The sequence below is a fragment of the Pristiophorus japonicus genome, chromosome 23, assembly GCF_044704955.1.
Source record: "Pristiophorus japonicus isolate sPriJap1 chromosome 23, sPriJap1.hap1, whole genome shotgun sequence".
NCBI lineage: Eukaryota > Metazoa > Chordata > Chondrichthyes > Pristiophoridae > Pristiophorus > Pristiophorus japonicus.
This window is the reverse complement of record NC_091999.1, coordinates 41,533,275-41,556,833: the sequence shown is the minus strand read 5'-3', so window position 1 is coordinate 41,556,833 and position 23,559 is coordinate 41,533,275. Positions and strand designations below refer to the sequence as shown.

Below are 23,559 nucleotides of genomic sequence, written 5' to 3'. Positions count from 1 at the left end.
TCACCCACCCTTTTTCCTGTTTGAAACTCATTTTGCAGGGTATTAAAAGGGGAGCATTTGTCGACCAGAGGCTCAAACCAACCATCACATTAAGATCTGACGGAGTCACTCGATTCATCGGGAACGGAATATCATCGGCCTTTGACCATGGAAGCAAAAAGCACTGTTCACAGCGGGGAGAAACAGTACACGTGCTCTGTGTGTGGACAAGGCTCCAGCCGATCATCCAACCTGGAGAGACACAAGTGCAGTCACACTGGGGAGAAACTGTGTAAATGTGGGGACTGTGGGAAATGTTTCAACTACCCATCCCAGCTGGAAACACATCGGCGAGTTCACACTGGGGAGAGGCCGTTCACCTGCTCTGAGTGCGGGAAGGGATTCACTCAAATATCCAACCTGCTGATACACCAGCGAGTTCACACTGGGGCGAGGCCGTTCAGCTGCTCCGATTGTGGGAAGGGATTCACTTGGTCAGCCGACCTGCTGTGGCACCAGCGAGTTCACACTGGGGAGAGGCCGTTCACCTGCTCCGAGTGTGGGGAAGGATTCACTCAGTCATCCAACCTGCTAATACACCAGCGAGTTCACACTGGGCAGAGGCCGTTCACCTGCTCCGAGTGTGGGAAGGGATTCACTCAGTCATCCCACCTGCTGAGACACCAGCGAGTTCACACTGGGGAGAGGCCGTTCACCTGCTCCGAGTGTGGAAGGGATTCACTCAGTCATCCCACTTGCTGACACACCAGCGAATTCACAAGTGACTGCAGGGGTGGGATTCTGCTGTTATTGCTGCTGTTAATCACATCCCGACTAAACCATGTTCATTTTGACAGTTGGGTTTGTTTCCGCTGATGTCAATAACTCCTGTAACTGGACTAGAGTTTAATATTGGGGAGAAAGACAAATAAATTCGTGTTGCTTTCAACACATTGGTGTGGATTTTTGTCTTTCCCAACTGAGTGATCAGCATCATCTGACTGGAGCTCAGAGAGGATAATCTAGGCGGAGGATGGTATGTGGGGAGAATTTCAGCCTGGATACAGTCCTTGAGGGGCAAACGGCACTTTGGTCTTTCTCATCACTCTTCATTGACAGCAAAGTCGCCATGCGGGTTAACCTTGACATTGTAAGATATGGATGATATCCACCCAAGGGTGTTTGAAGAGATGGGACGGGTGCTCTCAGCCCCTTGCCATATCTCCATCAGCTCAGTAGAGTCATGGGTTATACCCCGAGATTGGAAGGTAGCACACATAGTTCAAATTTAGCAAATTGGCCACAAGTCGGGAACTGAAGGCACATCAACGTGACCTCGATCACTGGGAAGGTGCTTGAAGGGATTCTGAGAGATGCTGTTTTCCATCATGGGGAAAGGGAAGGGGCCATTACAGATACTGAACATGGATTCCGGGAAACATGGTCACAACTTACAAACTAGTTTGAGTTTGTAAAGAAGTTGTTAGGTTGGTGGATGGGGGAATCCGGTTGACATTGTCTAACTCAAGGTGTCAATCTCATTTTCTAGGGTGGGCCTGATCCAATATCCTGGCACTTGGCATGGGCCACATTCAGAAAAAATGATAAAATTAGGAATAAATGAAGATAAACTACATCGGAATTTACATTTAGATTTTATTTACTGCCTCTGCTCCCGATCCGTGGCACCTCTTAGCTTGAGCATTCATGAACTGACCCTGCTCAAACTATAACCACAAGTATATCGGTGCATGGTTCTGCCTGTAACCACAAGACTGTGTCACTGCCACACACAGATACCGTTTCCTTGTTTCACATTTCCATACAAACACCATCACTTCACACATCCTCTTTCTACACAATTGCAGCAGACAAGAGCAAGGACATGAGGCTTATTAAAAGACACATTTCATTACAGCAAAGGTTACACTGGGAGAAATGTTCAGTTATTTTCCATTACAGGCAAATGCTGGACAAACCAGCAGCACACTGGCACCTGAGCAGTGTCTCATCAGCCTACAGGCTTTTCTTAAATAGATTTGCTGCCTGGATATAAATTTAAACCAGCTTTGCAGGCGTGATGCTCCATTCACACATTGAAGGTGAGAGAGATGCTGTGGGACACACGCTAAGTCCAGTAGCTGAAAGTGATTTACAGACTGGGTTTTGTGTTTAGTGATCCCGGGCGTGTTGCAAATACCAGCAAAGATGAAGCCCATGGAATAAAAGGGACAGTGGATACTGTCTCACTTTGAGCGAGTCAGAATGACAAGCTTTAACAACAACCGATATTTCACAAACGGAGACCTCACCAGACCAAAGGACTGTTTGTGTCACTGGGCTACAGGAGGCTATTTGTGACAGAAGGAAAGCTGGTCACAGCAACCAAACAGTTTACCGGCCTGTCCAGTGCCCACTCTGACCCCCACCTTCTTTCTCTCACTACTGATGGACACTGCTGCAGTAATTGCTTCTCTGACCTTTTCTCTCTTGTCCCTCCTGCACCCCGAATACACGGCCTGACACAATCTCCCTCCCCCTTCTTCCTCACTGTGCTGGAATCTACACCAGTCTCCCCATCTGCTCCTTTTCCTCTCCCTGGATCCTGAAACTACAGTCTGCATCCCACTGTACTGAAGGAAGTGGCCCGAGAAATACTGAATGCATTGGTGATCATTTTCCTACAGTCTACCGACTCTGGATCAGTTCCTATGGACTGGAGGGTAGCTATGTAACACTACTTTTTAAAAAAGGCGGGAGAGAGAAAATGGGGAATTATAGACCGGGTAGCCTGACATCCGTAGTGGGGAAAATATTGGAATCAATTGTTAAAGAAGAAATAGCAGCACATTTGGAAAGCAGTGACAGGATCAGTCCAAGTCAGCATGGATTTATGAAAGGGAAATCATGCTTCACAAGTCTTCTAGAATTTTTTGAGGATGTAACGAGTAGAGCGGACAAGGGAGAACCAGTGGATGTGGTTTATTTGGACTTTCAAAAGGTTTTTGACAAGGTCCCACACAAGAGATTGGTGTGCAAGATTAAAGCACAGGGTATTGGGGGTAATGTATTGACGTGGATAGAGAACTAGTTGGCAGACAGGAAGCAGAGAATTGGGATAAACGAGACATTTTCAGAATGGCAAGCACTGACTAATGGGGTGCCGCAGGGCTCAGTGCTGGGACTCCAGCTATTTACAATATACATCAATGATTAGATGAAGGAATTGAGGGTAATATCTCCAAGTTTGCAGATGACACTCAGCTGGGTGGCGGTGTGGACTGAGAGGAGGATGTTAAGAGGCTGCGTGGTGACTTGGACAGGTTAGGTGAGTGGGCAAATGCATGGCAGATGCAGTACAACGTGGATAAATGTGAGATTATCCACTTTGGTGGCTAAAACATGAAGGCAGAATATTATCTGAATGGCGATAGATTAAGAAAAGGGGAGGTGCAATGAGACAAGGGTGTCATGGTACATCAGTCGTTGAAAGTTAGCATGTAGGTACAGCAGGTTGTGAAGAAGGCAAATGGCATGTTGGCCTTCATAGCTCGGGGATTTGAGTGTAGGAGCAGGGAGATCTTTCTGCAGTTGTATAGGCTTTTTCTGAGGCCTCACCTGGAATATTGTGTTCAGTTTTGGTCCCCTAATCTTAGGAAGAACGTTCTTGCTATTGAGGGAGTGCAGTGAAGGTTCACCAGATTGATTCCCGGGATGGCAGGACTGACATATGTTGAGAGACTGGATCGACTGGGCCTGTATTCACTGCAGTTTATAAGAATGAGAGGGGATCTCACAGAAACATATAAAATTCTGACGGGACTGGACAGGTTAGATGCGGGAAGAATGTTCCCGATGTTGGGAAAGTCCAGAACTAGGGGTCACAGTCTAACGATAAGGGGTGAGCCATTTAGGACCGAGTTGAGGAGAAACGTCTTCACTCAGAGAGTTGTTAACCTGTGGAATTCCCTGCCGCAGAGAGTTGTTTATGCCAGTTCGTTAAATATATTCAAGAGTGGGTTAGATATGGCCTTTATGGCTAAAGGGATCAAGATGTATGGAGAGAAAGCAGGAAAGGGGTACTGAGGTGAATGATCAGCCATGATCTTATTGAATGGTGGTGCAGGCTCGAAGGGCAGAATGGCCTATTCCTGCACCTATTATCTATTTTTCTTACTCAGTCTTCCCCTCCTGATGTCTACAGGCTCTAAAACTGAAGCTTGGTGGCCCTCAGTCCTTGATTTACCTCCCCTTCTCTCCTCCTCTTTCCCCCTTGGTTGTGTTCCACACTCTGGGCCTTGGGCCTTCCCCGGGGATTCTCATTATGAACAGGGGGCTGTGTGTTGTGAAAGGATGTCCCAGCTCCCCTCCTCTTTCCCCCTTGGTTGTGTTCCACACTCTGGGCCTTGGGCCTTCCCCGGGGATTCTCAGTAGAACAGGAGGATGTGTGTTGAGGCAGGATGTCCCCGCTCTCCACCTTTAAAGGGACAAGGAGATGACCAGCTGGGCTGAATGGCCCAGCTTTATGACATTACTGCAGTGCCTAGCAACCAAATTCCCTCAGCCCTGCTCATAATGGGCTTGGTTGAGCTCATGCTGTTACAGGAAGGGAAACAGGAGCAGGATTCGAGCCGTGTGTAGCCCTGGATTAATGGGGAGAGGTACAGGATCAATTTATACCTTATTGAGTGAGAAATGTCAGTGTCCCGGACACTCCCTGTCCCTCAGTATCTATGCCGGGGAGCGACCGATGGGTTCACTCTGTATCTAACCCGCGCTGTGCCCGACTGGAGAGTGTTTGATGCTGGCACGAGGTGCTCAGGTCGATAAGCACAACATTTAACTCAATGATGATCAGATAACCCATCAGCTTCTCCCTGGACAAAGGTCCTGAACGACAGGAAGTGTTTCTAATAATTTGGCTGGGGTCCTTGATCAAATTTAAACAACTCCGATCTCTTTTTAAAAATGTGTTTATGAGATGTGCGCGTCAACTCTCGCCTCTCCTTCTAAATGCTCGGGAATATAGGCCTGGTCTAATCATTCTCTCAGGACAATCCCCCCATCCCAGGAATCAGTCTGATGAACCTTCATTGCACTCCCTCGACAGCAAGTTTATCTTTCCTTAGGTAAGGAGACCAAAACTGTACACAATGCTCCAGGTGTGGTCTCACCAGGGCCCTGTATACTTGCAGTAAGACGTAAATATTAAAATATTTTTGTACAAAGGCCAATATAGCATTTGCTTTATTAATTGCTTGCTGGACCTTCGTATTAACTTTTAGCGATTTGTGTACAAGAACACCCAGTTCCCTCTGAACATCAACATTTCCCAATCTCTGACCATTTAAAAAATACTCCGCCTTTCTATTTTTACAGTCAGTGTCTAACTTAACATTTCTTCACATTATATTCCATTTGCCATGTTCTTGCCCATTCACTGAGCCTGTATATATCCCCTTGAAACCTCTTTTCATCCTCCTCACAACTTACATTACTAATGAGCTTTGTATCCTCAGCAAACTTCGCTATATTACATTTGGTCCCCTCATCCAAATCATTGATATAGATTGTGAATAGCTGGGACCCAAGCACTGATCCTTGCAGCACCCCACCAGTTACAGCCTGCCAACCCGAAAATCACCCGTTTATTCCTACTCTCTGTTTTCTGTCCATTAACCAATCCTTCATCCTTGCTCGTATATTACTTTCAATCTCATGAGTCCTACTTTTGTTTAATAACCTCTTGCGTGGCACGGATCAGATACAGAGTAATTTCTCCCACTACAAGATCCTATCAAACACTCCCAGGGTAGTACAGCATGGGTTAGACACAGAGTAAAGCTCCCTCTGCACTGTCCCATCAAACACTCCCAGGGCAGGTACAGAACAGGTTAGAAACGGGGTACATCTCTCTCTATCCTTTCCCAACCATTCCAGGGCAGGTACAACACTTGTTAGATATAGAGTAAATCTCGCTCTGTGCATTCCCATCAAACTCTCCCACGGCAGGTACTTCATTGGTTAAATACTAAGTAAAGCTCCCTTTGCACCGTCCTTGGGCAGGAACAGCATAATTCAGATAAAGGGTAATCCTCTCTCTAACCTCGCTCTACAATTGCACAGGACCATGGTGAGACCACACCTCGAGTACTGTGCACAGTTTTGGCCTCTTTATCGAAGGAAGGGTATACTTGAGTTGCTTAGATACAGAGTAAAGATTCCTCATCACTGTCCCATCAGACATTCCAAGGGCAGGAGGAGACCACCTGGCCCCTCGAGCCTGCTCCGTCATTTAATAGAATCATGGCTGATTTGATATTGGACTCAGCTCCAGTTCTTTGCCCACTCCATATAGCCATTAATAACCTTATCGCTCAAAAATCTGTCGATCTCCGCCTTAAATATATTCAGTGAACCGGACTCCGCAGCGCTCTGGGGCAGAGAATTCCATAGATTTACAACCATCTAAGAGAAGAAATTCTTCCTCATCTCAGTTTTAAATGGACAGCCTTTTATTCTGAGACTATGTTTCCTAGTTTTAGTTTCCTTGATGAATGGAAATATCCTCCCTGCATCCACCTTGTCGAGCCCCCTCATTTTCTTATCTGTTTCGATAAGATCATCTCTCATTCTTCTGAACTCCAATGGGTATCTTCATCAGTCAACCCGCATATATCTGGAATCAACCTAGTGTACCTTCTCTGAACAGCCTCCAATGCAAGTATATCCTTCCTTAAATGCGGAGACCAAAACTAGACGCGGTACTCTAGGTCTGGCCTCACCAACAGCCTGTACAGTAGTAGAAATATTTTCTCTGCTTTTATACTCTATCACCCTTGCAATAAGGGCTAATATTCCATTTGCCTTCCTGATTACCTGCTGTACCTGCATACTAACTTTTTGTGTTTCATGCACAAGGACCCCCAGGTCCCACTGTAATGCAGCACTTTGCAATTTTTCACCATTTAAAATATAATTGTTTTTCTATTTTTTCTGCCAAGGTGGATAACCTCACATTTTCCTGCATTGTACATCATTTGCCAAATTCTTGCCCACTCACTTGGCCTGTCTATTACTTTGCACATTTTTTGTGACCTCCTCACAATTTACTTTCTCACCCATCTTTGTATCATCAGCAAACTTGACTACATTACAGTTAGTCCCTTCATCCAAGTCATTAAAATAGATTGTAAATAGTTCAGGACCCAGCACCGATCCCTGCAGCTCTCCACTAGTCAATGTTTGCCAACAGAAAAATGACCCATTTATCCCGACGCAGATACAAAGTAAATCTCCGTCTACATTGCTCCATCAAACACTCCCAGGGCAGGTATCGTCCAGGTTAGCTACAGCATAAAGCTCTCTCTACACTGTCCCATCAAAAGTCGCAGGGCAGGTACAGCACGGGTTAATTCCCCAGTCTCATCCTCTAAGGGATAACGTTTACTTTAGCTACTCTCTTACTTGTTATGTACCTGTAGAAGCTCTTACTATCTGTTTCAAAATTTCTTGCCAGTTTATTCTCATACTCTATCTTCCCTTTCTTTATTAATTTTTTAATCGTACTTTATTGGATTTTTTAAATTCTCAATCATCTCGCCTCCCACTAATCTTGGCCACTTTGTATGCCATTGTTTTCAATTTTATACCGTCTTTTACTTCCTTAGTTAGACACGATGCTTCTCCCTTCTCTTAAAGTCTTTACTTTTCACGGGAATATATTTTTCTTGAGAGTTATGAAATATCTCCTTAAATATCTGCCACTGCTTATCAACCATCTTACATTTTAATCTACTTTCCCAGTCCACTTTTTCCAATTCTGCCTTTATACCTTTCTAATCGCCTTCATTTAACTTCAGGACATTATTTTGATATCCAACTTGCTCACCCTCCAACTGAATTTGAAATTCAACCCTGCTATGATCACTCTGTCTTCGAGGATCCCTTACTACGACATCATTGATTAATCCTAACTCATTACACAGTACCAGATCGAGGATCGCTTGCTACCTGTTTGGTTGTGCAACATAATGTTGAAGTGAAACACCCCGAATACACTCTATGAACATTTCCTCAAGGCTACCTTGGGCAATTTCATTTGTCCAGTCTATATTGTCGTACCTTTCTTACAAGCCTCCGTTATTTCTTCATTTATATTCCGTACAACAGTGTAGCTACTTAGGGGCCTAATAGACTACGCCAAACAGTGTTGTCTTCCCCTTATTATTTCTTATCTCCAACCAAACTGATTATATGTATTGATTTTCTGATCCAAGATCTTCTCTCACTAATACACTGATCTCATCCTTTACTAACAGAGCTACGCCAACTACATTTCCTTTCTGTCTATCCATCCATATTGTCAAATGCCCCTGAATATTCCATTCCTAGCCTTGGTCAGCTTGCCATCACGTCTCTGCATTGGCTATCAGATCATACCCATGTATATCTATTTACTGTCAACTCGTCAATCTTGTTACAAATGCTGCTTGCATTGAGATAAGGAGGTTTTAATTTTGCCTTTTTACCGTTTTTCCCTGGTTTGACTCCACTTTCTGATACACGTATTTTTATACATTCTGTCCCTCCCTCTCTGGTTCACATTTCACCCACCGCTACCCTACTCTATTGCCTTTGACTTTTTAAATGTCTGCTCACCTGAACCCTCACCCAACTATTTAGGTTAAAGCCCTCTCTCCAGCCCAATTATTCGGGTCTCCAGGAGTGCAGCAGCTCAAAGTGGGAAATCTGAGATTTAGGTCAGTGGGGGCGTTTTAAGGAGTAATCTGCTTTAAACCATTTGGAGGCAACTGACAATTGTTGGTAGCTTCTAAGTAAGGTTAACCATTAAATATTTAGGATTCTTTCAAACTTAAGCAGAGACAAACTAGCTAGACCTCCACAACTTTGCAAAAAACCGATTAGTTAAAACTCGTTCAAACCGGTTATTTAAACAGTTGACCAGTGGTGACTCATCTGAGCCACTAGCAGATAAAAAACCGAGGGCTAGTTGCAGGTAGGACGGAGTGTAGCAGCTCAGAGTGGGAAACTTGAGAGTTTGGTAAGTGGGAGAGTTTGGTGAAGTTGGGGGGGGGGGAGGTGTTGCTTTAGCTTGTTTTTCCTAACTTTTTCTGCAGAGTGGCGGCGTATCTGAGCGGGAGTAGATTGAGGCCCGGGAGTGGGGATTAAAGCCACAGCAGACCTGCAAATTCAAGGAATTTAATACGGCCAGTGTGATCTCCTGGGCTTATTTCCATCTCCTGATTGGGACGGAGAGGAGTTTTCCCAGGTTTATTCCCCAATTGGCCTGAGTTTTTATCTTTTTATTGCCTCTCCCAGGAGACCGCACCGCTCCGAATGGGGAGAACTCTGCTTTGTGACATAACAGGTAAGGCAGGTAAGTGATTGGTAGAGATTGTGAGCTAATTTTTTCTTTTAAATTAACATATAGCATATGATTACATTCTAAAAACTGATATTTATTGGTTTAACTAATTGAATAAAGAATATATGGTAAATATTTTGATTAACACCAAACTAATTAATTAAATAAAATAATGGTAAAACAGGAGCTGCTGCAATATGTCGGAGCTTCTGGAAGTTTTAGTCCAGGCTGATTACATCTGTGGTAAGTGTCTGCGAATCGACAAACTTCGGCTCCGAATTGAGGAGCTGGAGTCCGAGCTGCAGACATTGCGAGACATCAGGGCGGGAACAAGTTACCTGGACCTTTTCCTCCAGGAGGCAGCTACACCGTGTAAATTAAATACTTTAGAATTGGCACGTAGTCAGGGACAGGAGGGTGTGACTGCTAATGAGGCAGGTACGGGGATCCAGGAGTTAGTATTGCAGGAGCATCAGTCTCTGCACTTCTCTAATAGATTTGATGTTCTTAAAACCCTTGCAGACAAGTGTGCAGACTGCGGGGTGAAGTAGCAGATTGACCAAGGCACCGTGGTGCATAACGCCATTCAAGTGGGGGGAGCAAAGAGGAAATTGGTTGTGGTAGGGAACATTATAGTTAGGGGGAGAGATAGGGTTCACTGCAACCTAGAGCGTGGGTCCCGAAGACTGTGTTTCATATTCGTTGCCAGGATAAAGGACATCGCTTCCGGACTGGAGAAGAAGTTTTAGTGGGAGGGGGAGAGTCCATTTGTCGTGTTACACGTCGGTACCAATGTCATAGGTAGGACTAAGAATGAGTTTCTGCTGAGAGATTTTGAACAGCTATGGACTAAATGGAAAAGCAGAACCACAAAGGTAATAATCTCTGCATTATTACCTGAGCCACGAGCAAATTGGCATAGAGTCAATAGAATCAGAGAAATAAATACGTGGCTCAGAGGTTGGTGTCGAAGAAGTGGGTTTCGATTCTTGGGGCACTAGCACCAATACTCGAGAAAGAGAGAGCTGTTCCATGGGGACAGATTAAACCTGAACTATGCTGGGACCACAATTCTAGCGAATCAATTAACTAGGGAGGTGGATAGGGATTTAAAATAAATAAGGCGGGGGGGAGGTTCACAATGAAGAGTAATCCAGAATGCTAGAGAAAAGAAAAGGAAGCCATGCAGGAAACTGACTGTGGTAATGATGCACTGTTTACGTCAGGAAGGGATAGAGCATACAAACAAAAAAGTGCACTAGCAAATAGGGTTCAGGTAAGAAAAAATAGCGATAAGACAAATAGGGCTATAGTACAAAATAATGTCAAGATGTCTAATAATGCTAAAAATACTAATCTAAAAGCACTGTATCTGAATGCACGAAGCATTCGTAATAAGGAACATGAATTAGCAGCGCAAATAGATGTAAACGGATACGATATAGTTGCAATTACGGTACATGGTAGCAGCGTGATCAGGGTTGTGAATTCGATAGGCAAGGATATTCGATATTTTGGAAGGACAGGAACAATGGAAAAGGGGGTGGTGTGGCGTTGTTAGTAAAGGATGAAATGCAATCAAGAGTGAGAAAGGATATTGACTCAGAAAATCAAGATGTAGAATCAGTCTAGGTGGAGCGAAGCAGCACCAAGGGGCAGAAAACATTGGTGGGAGTGATCTATAGGCCTCTAAACACCGGTGGTAAAGTAGGGGACAGCATTAAACAGGACATTAGAGATGCATGTAACAAGGGTACTGCGCTAATCGTAGGTGACTTTAATCTGCATTTATACTGGCCAAATCAAATGAGCAATAATACCCATGGAAGATAAATTCCTGGAGTGTGTACGAGATGTTTTTTTCGACCTGTATGTTGAGGAACCTAAGCAGGAACAGGCTATCCTAGTTTGGGTATTGTGCAATGAGAAGGGATTAATTCAGTCTTGTTTTGCGGGGTCCTTTAGGGAAGAGTGACAGGGATTGAGAATATGTGCAATTATAACCCGGTTAGCCTTACATCAGTAGTGGGGAAAAATGTTGGAATCATTTATTAAAGATGAAATAGCAGCGCATTTGGAAAGCAATGATAGGATCGGTCCAAATTAGCATGGATGTATAAAAGGGAAGTCATGCTTGACAAATCTTCTGGATTTTTTTGAGGATGTAACTAGTAGAGTGGACAAGGGAAACCAGTGGATGTGGTGTATTTGGACTTTCAAAAGGCTTTTGACAAGGTCCCACACAAGAGATTGGTGTGCAAAATTAAAGCATAAGGTATTGGGGATAATGTACTGATGTGGATAGAGAATTCGTTGGCAGACAGGAAGCAGAGCGTCGGGATAAACGGGTCCTTTTCAGAATAGCATGCAGTGACTGGTGGGGTGCCACAGGGCTCAGTGCTGGGACCCTAGCTATTTACAATATACATCAATGATTAGATGAACGAATTGAGTGTAATATCCCCAAGTTTGCAGATGACACTAAGCTGGGTGACGGTGTGAGATGTGAAAACAATGCTAAGAGACTGCAGGATGACTTGGACAGGTTCGGTGAATGGGCAAATGCACGGCAGATGCAGTATAATTTGGATAAATGTGAGGGAATCCACTTTGGTGGCAAGAACACGAAGGCAGAATAATATCTGTATGGCGGCAGATTAGCAAAAGGGGAGTTGCAACGAGAGCTGGGTGTTATGGTACATCAGTCATGGAAAGCTGGCATGCAGGTACAACAGGCTGTGAAGAAGGCAAATGGTATGTTGGCCTTCACAGCTAAGGGATTTGAGTATAGGAGCAGGAAGGTCTTACTGCAATTGTGCAGGGCCTTGGTGAGGTTTCACCTGGAATATTGTGTTCAGTTTTGTTCTCCTAATCTGAGGAAGGACGTTATTGCTACTGAGAGAGTGCAGCGAAGGTTCACCAGACTGATTCCCGGGATGGCAGGACAGACATTTGAGGAGAGACTGGATCGTCTGGGCCTGTATTCACTGAAGTTTAGAAGGATGAGAGGGGATCTCATGGAAATATATAAAATTCTGACATTACTAGACAGGTTAGATGCAGGAAGAATGTTCCCGATGTTGGGGAAGACCAGAACCAGGGGGACACAGTCTAAGGATGAGGGGTAAGCCACTTAGGACTGAGATGAGGAGAAACGTCTTAACTCAGAAAGTTGTTGACCTATGGAATTCTCTAAAGCAGAGAGTTTTTGATGAATATATTCAACAGGGAGTTAGATATGGCCCTTCTGGCTAAATGGATCAAGGGATATGGAGAGAACGCATGAAAGGGGTACTGAGGTGAATGATCAGCCATGATCTTATTGAATAGTGGTGCAGGCTCGAACGGCCGAATGGCCTACTGCTGCACCTATGTGCTATGTTTCTCTGTTTCTATAACATGATTGAATTCCTTATTCAATGAAAAGTGAAGTAGTGCAATCTGAAATTAGAGTCCTAAATCTAAACAAAGCAAACTACGAAGGTATGAGGAATGAAATGACTGTGATAGATTGGTCAGATTCATTAAAAGGCATGATGGTGGATAGGCAATGGCTAATATTTAAGGAACGAATGCATGATTTGCAATAGTTATACTTTCCTTTCTGGCGTATAAACACAAAAGGAAAAGTGGCCCAACCATGGCTAACAAAATAAATTAAGAATGGTATTAGATCTAAAAAGAAGTCATACAATGTTGCCAGAAAAAGTAGCAAACCTGAGGATTGGGAAAAGTTTAGTATTCAACAAAAATGGACCAAAAGATGGATTTAAGGGCATAAAAATAGAGTATGGGAGTAAATTGCAAGAAATATAAAAACCGACTGGAAACGTTTCTACAATTATGGAAAAAAAAAAGATTAGTGAAGACAAATGCAGGTCCGTTACAGTCAGAAACCGGAGAATTTATAATGGGGAAAAAGGAAACGGCAGAGCAACAAAATAAAGGCTTCAATTCTGTCTTCCCAGAAGAGGACACAAATAACCTCCCAGACATGCTAGGAAATCAAGCGTCTAGGGAGCAAGAGGGATGAATGTAAATGATTATTGTAAGAACATATTGCTGGAGAAACTAATGGGACTGAAGTTACATAAATCCCCAGAGCCTGATGGGCTGCATCCCAGAATACTAAAAGAGGTAGCCATGGAAATAAGGGATGCATTGGTTGACATCTTCCAAAATTCTAAAAAGATTATGCAACAGTTCCTGCAGATTGTAGTGTGCAAATGTAACCCCACTATTTTAAAAAGGAGGGAGAGTGAAAACACGGAAGTCCAGATCAGTTAGACGAACATCAGTTGTGTGGAAAATGCTAGAGTCTATTATAAAGGATGTGATAACGGGACACATTGATAATATCAGCGGGATTAGATAACGTCAACATAGATTTATGAAAGGAAAATCGTGTTTGACAAACCTACTGGTGTTTTTCAGGAAGTAACTGATAGAATAGATAAGCGAGAACCAGGGGATGCAGTGTAGTTGGATTTTCAGAAGGCCTTTGATAAAGTCCCAATTTGAGGTTAGTGTACAAAATTCAAGCACATAGGATTGGGGGTAATATCCTGACATAGATTGAAGATTGGTTCACTGAAAAGAAACAGCGAGCATGAATAAACACTTCGCAGATATAACGTGGATAAATGTGAAGTTATCCACGTTGGTAGGAAAAACATAAAGACAACGTATTATTTAAATGGTGGTAGCTTGGGAAATGTCAATGTACAAAGGGACCTGGGTGTCCTTGTACCCCAGTTATTGAAAGCAAACATGCAGGTGCAACAAGCAGCAACATGATTTGAGTACAGGTGCAAGATCTCTTACTACAGTTATACAGGTCCTTGGTGAGACCACAGCTGGAGTATTGCATGCAGTTTGCTCTCCTTATCCAAGAAAGGATATACTTGCACGAGAGGGAGTGCAACCAATGCTCAACAGACTGATTCCTGGATGGCAGGACTGGTCGTATGAGGAGAGATTGGGTCGACTAGGCCTGTATTCACTAGAGTTTAGAAGAATGAGAGTGGATCTCATTGAATCATTTAAAATTCTGACAGGGCTGGACACACCGGATGCGGGGAAGAGGTTTCCCCTGGCTGGGAAGTCAAGAACAAGGGGTCACACTCTCAGGATATGGAGTCGGAAATTTAGGATTGAGATGAGGAGACATTTCTTTACTCAGAGGGCGGTGAACCTGTGGAATTCGCTACCACAGATGGCTGTGGACGCCAAGGCACTGAATATATTTAAGAAGGAGATTGATAGATTTCTAGACACAAAAGTCATCAAGCGATAATGAGAGAAAGTGCGAATAAGGTGTTGAATAAAAGGATCAGCCATGATCATATTGCATGGCGTGGAAGGCTCGATGGGCCGAACGGCATACTCCTGTTCCTATTTTCTATGTTTATATCTAGGGGAAAACTCACTTTCCCTCACTGATTGCGGCTCTTCACCTGTACCGAAGGTTTAGAGGGGATTTAAAGAAAGCTTCTTCACGCAGGGGGTTGTGGGAGTCTGGAACTCACTGCCTGGAAAGGAGATAGAGGCAGAAACCTTCACCACATTTAAAAGGTGCATGGATGGGCACTTGAGGTACCATAACCTGCAGGGTTAAGGACCTAGAGCTGGTAAGTGGGATTAGACTGGATAACGCCTTGTTGGCTGGTGCAGATACAATAGTAAGTACTTCAGGGAATCTAATATGGCCAGAGTGATCTCCTGGACTAGGTTCGATTGCCTGGATGAGTCGGAGATGAATTTTCTCAGATTTCTTTTTGATCGACAATTGGCCTGAGTTTTATCTGTTTATTTTTGCCTCTCCCAGGACATCGTATGGCTCCGGGTGTGGTGGAATGTAAAATGTTGCGATACATGGAGTATCGCAGTTGTGGGGGGGTGTACTAGTTGGACCGGGTACGCTTTATCTGTGCACCATTGTTCATTGTACATAGGTTTATATGTAACTTCAGGGCTGCTGACCGAGCTGTCTGGCTCTTTGTCGGCCAGCGCGGACACGATGGGCTGAAATGGCCTCCTTCTGCGCTGTAAATTACTGTGTTTCTATGTTTACAAAGAAATGTCCGCACGGCAGCCGGAAACTCAGGGGCCCAGCGAGCAGGCGGGGGGAGGATGATTGACAGTTACCCAATGTGCAGGCGCGGGGGAGGATGATTCATTGGGGTCCAGCACGCAAGCGCGGGGGAGGAAGATTGACAGGGTCCCAGTGTGTGTATGTGCTGAGCATGCGCGGTGCGGACCCGGCGCCGATGCAGGAGTGGGCGGGGCCAGTCCATTTGCTTGGTGTCAGTCACAACTCAGGGCGTTGGCCGGAGCGCGGGGGCTTGTGGGTATTGCAGCCGCCATTATTGTTGGTCCTTTCAACCAACCTTTGCAGCAGCTGCGGCTGAAAATCAGCTTCACTGCCCCCAGGCTGGGAGGTGGGGACATTTAGCAACTTTCTCCCGGTTATCACTTTTCGAAACTCGTTTTTCCAGGGTTTTAGAAGTTGAGCATGTACAGACAGAAAGCTGAAACCAAACATTACGTCAGGATCTGACAGGGTAACGCGATTCATTAGGACCTGAATATCATCGGCTTTGCTCATGGAAGGGGATAGCAGCGATTGCAGTGCGCAGAAACCACACACGTGTCCCGGTGTGGACCCTGATTCAGCCGAACGCCTCACCTGGCGAGACACGTGCACCGTCACACCGGGGAGAAACAGGGTCAAGGATGGCACCGCGGAAAGGGATTCAGTTCCTCGTCTGCACCGATTGACTTTCAACACAGTCACACTGGGGACACTCCGTTCACCTGCTCCGTGTGTGGGAAGGGATTTGTTTATTCATCCTGCCTGCAGATACACCAGCGAGTTCACACTGACGAGAAGCCTTTTCAGTGTTCTGACTGTGGGAAGAGCTTTAAAATCTCTGGGAAGCTGAAGGGACACGAGCATGTTCACACTGATGAGAGGCCGTTCACATGTTGAATTACTTAGCAGCTTTTTGCCACTTTTCAAATTATAGAAATTCAACTATTCGCATGGTTTATATTTAGTTCAAACTAGGAGACTCTTGTTCAGATTAGAATAAATGTTTTTAATACAGCTATATTGAGTAAAAACAACAGATTTTTCAAGTAAGTTACGTTCTGTTACAAAAAGTAATACTTAACAACTGATAGTTGCAACCTGTTCTCCACAGCATTTTCTTGAGAGACCGTGGTGCCGACTCGTTATCCTCTTTTCCTTCTGAAGATGAATTTTTCCTGTTGTCTTGATTCGCACTGCCTTCCTGGTAGAAGAGCTATTACTTTATACGCCTTTGCTCCCATTCAAATGCTCTGAAACTCTGCAGCTGTTTTAACCTTACAATAGATCATATTGACTACTGACTTTGACCTTCGATGTTATCTCAACCTTCCCTCGCTCTCTGTGGCAGGACTCACTTCTCTGAGAACAATTACACAGACATTTACACACACAATTATACTGAGCTTGGCGTTACAAAGTTATGATAATAAATGGTATATGCTGCATACATTTATCCTATGATTAATAATATTTGCCTTGATCCTTCTAGTTTTAAATGAAGCTCTATCAGCAGTTACAAAAATTGATAACATAATAATGGCTCAATTTACCATGATGCTTTGCTTGTCAGCCTTTGGCCATTTTGAAACACATTTTATATTATATGGCCATTTTCTATCATTTATAAACTACTTTTATCGACCATCAATGCACACACAGGAAGTTACAAACATAAAGGCTATTCATTATTTAAAGACATGTAAAATAAGCTTCTTCATTCTAACTTCTAACATCTGTCAATAGGTGATATCTTACAATCCTTACCTTGAGGTGGAGGAACTTCCTAAGTTTTCATTTTGACTCTTGTCAAATAGGCTTTGTGCGATTATAACATGAAGTCGTGTTTGTGTCTGGCGTAAAGACATGCTTCGAATAGCAGATGCACACTCTTAAACATATTAACAATGTGAGTTGAACTATTAACAATAAATGTGAAATTATTCTAATCCAGGGAAGAATTTCTATATTAATCCCTTAACTTTTAGTTCCCTACCTTCTGATATTCGTGCTTGATTGGATATAATTTAATCAAACTTTTAATTTTTCACAGTTCTGCATCCTGATCTGAGTCATTATCTTCTTTATATGATTCAAACCAAAGACTACCGAATTCCCCTCTATCATTTAAAACACCTTCTACGGCAGCCTCAAATTTCACCATCTGTACATCTATCCCACTTCCGTCAGGTTTGAGGTAGATATATTCTCCACAAACCTTGAATGTATTCATGACAGGTTTATTTTCCGGGTTGGTAGGTTTAATATGTTTCCCAATGCATGAGTACTGTCCTTCATTTTTTTCCACCATCTAAGCCAAAACAATTGGATGTATGCTTTCCTTTCTGATGCTATTGGGCCTTGTTTTTTTTCTCCCCACAATCTCCCACTCTTTTTTCGAAATCTCCATAACTGTCGGCCTTCCCTATCTCTTAACGGACATCTCATACATACTACGTATCCTTCTTTTATTTCCCACTGATCTGCACCTTCCGTTATAGCACCACAACCTGCCGTATATTATGTTGATACATTATTATCCTGCTTCATCCACAGTGGGAAATACCATCCATATGATTCATTATGTCTTTGTTTTTTTATGTCCACCAAGAACCAGTGGTTCTGTTCCAAAAAAGAGGAGTTGAGTACATTTATCGTCGGAGACTGCTCTGCAGTCCTGCTCTTCATTCGTTGCCTTTCCCAAACTTCCGAGTAGCAATAGAAGCGTATAGATCCACATCATTCACCTGCAAGGAAACCAAGCATAATATCTTTTCATTCTGAACAGGTTTCATCTGATTGATATGGAACCATTTCAGATTTGGTTCTCCCTTTAGGCCATAGGGAACATTCAATAGGTACACAACGGGATTAATTTATCAATTATTTGATGTGGACCCGCCCAGTTGAGTGGTCTGTTATTCCATCGGTTTATGTGTACTGGTATCTGCATTTGTCTCCCAGTCACAGCCTCATATGGACTTACACTCGTCGTCGCATGAGGGTTCGAATCGGACTGGAGTTTATGCAAGTCGATAGCTTGTGTTTTAGTGGCAGCCGCTAGAGCAGGTAACTGGGGAGTTTCAAAAACGCATCCTGGTACATTTAATCCGGTTATTGCGGATTCTTTAGCCAACTGAACGGCTGCATTATTGCCCTTGTTATGGGGTGAGGAATCTTTCTCGTGGCCTTATGACAAGGGGCGAGTCGTTTCTGGAGCACTTCCCAAAGTTTACGGAGGAGACCAGAATATAATAGAATTTTAGTATCTAACAAATAGTACACAGTTTTTGGTATCGGTGCAAGGCCATAACTGCATTGCATACATAGCTTTTGTCAGAACAATTGTTTGTTGCTTCAGATGGTTTATAGTGGATGGCGAGAATAATAGCTATCAATTATGCTTGTTGGGACGAGCGGGTTTTCACTCTGAATCCCATCTCGAGAGATAAGAGCAGTAACCTGCATCGTAGCTTGTTTTAAATAATTTTACTGAGATTGTCTGGCTATCTCCCCAGGCCGGCCGAATGTCTTCCCCATACTCATTTTTCAACAGTTCATACAGAGGTTTGGCCCTGTCTGCAAAATTCGGAATTACATTCCTTTGATATCCTATCAGTCGCAAGAAGGATAACAGTGCTGTCTTTGACACAGGCAGCGGAAGCCTCCGAATGGTGTCGACTTTCTGCTGACAAGGTTACTTTTAAAATTATGAATGTAACTGGAGATACATTAGTTTTTGTATTTAACAAATATCTGAAACACAGTCTACACAAAAGGCAAAAGAGAGGGGATCTTCCCTTCGCTTGTAGCTTCGAGAAATTTATGCAGCCTTTTTTTTTAAAGGCATTTATTATCTTTCAAACCAATGTAATCAATTTGTAAGTTTTCTTTTGACAGATAAGTGAGCATCTCGGATTTTTTCAGCTTATAATAACACAATTGAAAAGAGAGTGCTTTGTTACAATCTGAATTGAATTGAAATGAGACCACACATTTATTTATCCAATTAAAACGTCCAAATCAATTTTTTTGGCAACTGTAACTTCAAGGCTTAAGTTTTATCTATTATTAAACAAACCCATCCTTTTTGCAAACCCATCGCTCCATAAATCATAATTAAATTTACTAGGCACCTGCGTTTCTAACTTAAAATGTAATTCAATTTTAGGTACACAATGAATATTTTAACGCTCAATTTATTCATACATTCACTTTTTTTCAATTCGTTTTTTTCCAGCAACATATTTTCTAGTTCCCTGTTGTTTTCTTCCTTTGCTGGGTTCTTAGATCTTCCTGCTCTCTCTCCTACACTTCATGCTGATCCTGTTTCTCATGTCTGCATGAGACACGCAGAGGTGTGTTGTGTTTTCCGGTTTCTAACCGGCTTCTTTAAGTTTAGTTTTTGAAGGCTGAGAACGCTGACACACTCCTACCAAACAGGATTGCTGGTGATGCAGCGCCATCAGCATCTGCCGCAGTGTCATCTGGTGTTGAGTTGGGGTGACATCAGTTCAAGTCCCGATAATTACTGGTTTTTGATAGCCGGGGGTTTGAGCGGAGCCTTTTTCTCATCCTTTATAATTGTTGTGTCATTATTACCACACGATGGGGTATTTAGCATTAAGGGAGCGAGGAGGAATGGATACAAATTCCAACCGGAAGGAGCCAGACTCTCATTAAGATCTGAATAGCTATCTTCCATCATTACTGCGGCTACATCTGCATGTTTTTATCCTAACTAGTTTTATAACTGTCGGATTGTAGCCTGACAAGGTCGGTGGTCTGCCTCTCTTTGGGGTCGATGCAAGGCCTCCCTTATTGCTCCCCATTAGTCCTCTAATTTTTTGGTGAGACAGCTATTCTCTCTGCTTAGGTGTTCGTTTTGAATATCAAGATTGCCTAATTTTAGCATTACTTCCCTGTGTGATTTGCATTGATATTCTGCTGCTGCATTACTGCAGTAGCTGAGGCAAATTGACTCTGCAAGTTCTCAATTGCGTGTTTATCGTCTGAATGTATTTTTCGCAATTCTTCATTCTTGGCCAAATTTTGTTTTTCCAATTCTGATATTTTATCCTCCAATTCTTTCTTGACCTTTGATTCACGTTCTGCGAAGTATGAAGCTGCATAGGTGACTAGAGTCATCGCCTTACCCAGCTTCCATTTCTCAGCTTTAATCTGTTCATCAATAAAAGTTGATATGTCCTTACTATACAGTATAGATGCACACGAGTCCCATACTTGAGAGAAGGTCGCTCTGTGAACAGTTACCTTTATTACCAAGACCTGAAGTGATGAAGGTGGGTGGAGCTTCCCCTTTTATAGCTGAAAGTCCAGGTTAGGAGTGTCTCCCACAAGTTCGCCCCTTGTGGTCAATGTTCTCAAGGTCTACAACTTAGGTCAGCTTATACATGGGTTACAATGATAGTTGAATACATGACATCACCTCCCTCCCGCCCCCCAAAGTCTTATTGGGATCACAGGTTAAGTCTCTCTGGTGGTTTTCGTTCCCTTGTAGAGCGCCTGAGTTGGGGCTCCGGTTGTTGGGCGCTGGCCTGAGTGTCTGCTGTTTGCCGTGCCTCCGGCCTGTCCGGACTGCCCACGGTGACTGGCTCTCCTGTACTTGGTTCCGGTGTTCTGTCACCTGTGGTGGAGTAAATTCTATGTCGTGTTCTTCCTCTGCTTCTTCTCTGGGGTTGCTGAAGCTCCCTTTAGTTTGATCCATGTGTTTGCAGCAGATGTGTCCATTGGTAACTTACACTACCAAAACCCTATTCCCTTCTTTGGCAATCACAGTGCCTGCAAGCCATTTGGGCCCTGCAGTGTAATTAAGGGCAAAGATAGGATCATTGACATCAGTACAACACACCCTCGTATTCTTGTCATGGTAGTCACATTGTGACTGACGCCTGCTCTCAACAATTTATTTCATAATAGGGTGTGTTACTACTATGAAAGTAGTAGTTATGCACCCTATAACTACTACTTCGTTATAGGGTGTATAACTACCCTATATACACAACCTGGTTTTGAGCGTCCTTTTCATTAGCAGCTCAGCGGGTGGAACCCCTGTGAGCGAGTGTGGTCGGGATCTATTGGCCAACAGGAGGCGTGATAATTGGCTTTTTAGGGAACCACCTTGGATTCTGAACATCCACTGTTTGATTATCTGCACTGCTCGTTCCACCTGGCCGTTTGAGGCCAGCTTGAACGGTGCCGTTCTCACATGGTTGATTCCATTGCCTGCCACGAAGTCCTGGAATTCAGTGCTTGTGAAGCACGGGCCATTGTCGATGACCATACCCGGGTGCTCAGTGTGAAGTTCTGATAAAAGCTCTCTGCCCATCTGGGGCATGACTATTCGGTTTCCCCACAGTAGGCAATCGGCCTGAATCGAGAGTTCATCCTTGTGCATATGAAACGGTTTAAATTCCTCAGGGCTTGCCCCGCACGTGGCTGCCCTGTCCCCATTCAGTACAAATTTCTTAACTAAAGACTGTAGCGTGCCTTTATTTGTCGAGACTTTAATCTGACGGGCTGTCACAGGTGAGCCTTCACACTCGAAAGCTTCAACAGCCATGACCATCTCAGCATCATGCTCAGTTGCCCCCTCAGTGGTGGCTAGTGGGAGCCTGCTGAGTGCATCGGTGCAGTTTTCAGTGCCCGGTCTGCACCGAATTGTGTAGGTATATGCGGGTACCGTAAGTGCCCACCTTTGTTTGCGAGCCGATGCATTCGCATTTATGGCTTTGTTGTCGGCCAAAAGAGGCATTAGGTGTTTGTTGTCGGCCAAAAGAGGCATTAGGTGTTTGTGATCCGTCTCCAGCTCAAATTTCCTGCAAAACATGTATTGGTGCATTTTTTTTACTGCATATACACATGCTAGCGCTTTGTTTTCTACAATCCCGTAGCTCCTTTCTCTCTGGGACAGACTTCTGGAGGCATAAGCTACCGGCTGTAACTGACCATTGGCATTCACATGCTGCAACACACACCTGATCCCATAGGACGACGCATCGCATATTAATACAAGTTTCTTACATGGGTCATATAACGTTAACAGTTTGTTCAAGCATATCAAATTGCGTGCTCCAACAAAAGTACTTTCCTGGTTGTCCCCCCAGACTCAATCGCGACCTTTGCGTAGGAACACGTGTAGCGGCTATAACAGCATGCTCAATTTGGGAAGAAAGTTACCAAATTAGTTCAGGAGCCCCAGGAACGAATGCAGCTCCGTCGTGTTACGGGGTCTGGGTGCTCTCTGGATCGCTTCCGTTTTGGACTCAGTAGGTCTGATCCCATCTGCTGCTACCCTCCTCCCCAGGAATTCTACCTCTGGAGCTAAGAAGACGCACTTCGCCTTTTTCAGTCTCAGCCCTAACCGGTCCAGTTTGTGTAGCACCTCCCCCAGGTTGTGGAGGTGTTCTTCAGTATCGCGACCCGTGATGAGGATGTCATCTTGAAAAACCACCGTCCTTGGAATTGACTTGAGGAGGCTTTCACTGAAAGATCACGGCAGCCGAACGAATCTCGAATGGACATCTGTTATACTCAAACAATCCCTTGTGTGTCGTGTTGGTGGTCAGCTTCTTCGACTCTCTCGCCAGCTCCTGGGTCCTGTAAGCTGAAGTCATGTCCAATTTTGAAGAAGGTTTTTCACTGGATAGCTTCGCAAAGAGGTCCTCCACTCTCGGTAGCAGTTACTGGTCTTGGAGTGACACCCAATTGATGATGGCCTTGTAATCGCCACATATCCTGACCGACACATCGGCCTTGAGCATCGGCACGATCGGGCTCGCCCAGTCACTGAATTCGACTGGTGAGATGATGCCTTCCATCAGCAGGTGTTCCAATTCGCTTTCTATCATTCCCCGCACCATGTACAGCAGCGCTCCGGCCTTGTGGTGTACTGGTCTGGCGTCCGGGTTGATGTGGATCACTACCTTGGTCCCCATGAAAGTGCCGATGCCGTGTTGAAAAATTGAGTCAAATTTGTCCAGGACCTGTGAGTACGATACTCGCTCCACAGAAGAAATTGCATTGACATCGCCCCATTTCCAGTTCATGTCAGCAAGCCAAATCCTCCCCAGTAGTGCGG

General features: G+C 44.1%; 2 protein-coding genes across 2 annotated transcripts in view; one reads left to right on the top strand and one right to left on the bottom strand.

Moving 5' to 3' along the window:
* The window catches only part of LOC139235650 (zinc finger protein 420-like), a gene marked incomplete at its 5' end in the record, with an annotated part of 123,610 nt that overhangs the window by 80,458 nt on the left and 19,593 nt on the right, over positions 1-23,559 (bottom strand). The gene's annotated exons all lie outside the window — the stretch shown is intronic.
* Positions 343-708, top strand: LOC139235654 (gastrula zinc finger protein XlCGF8.2DB-like; the record flags this gene model as incomplete). The annotated part of the gene is made up of 1 exon (XM_070866704.1): positions 343-708. A coding segment is annotated over one exon (366 nt), but the record flags the coding sequence as incomplete, so codon positions are not given.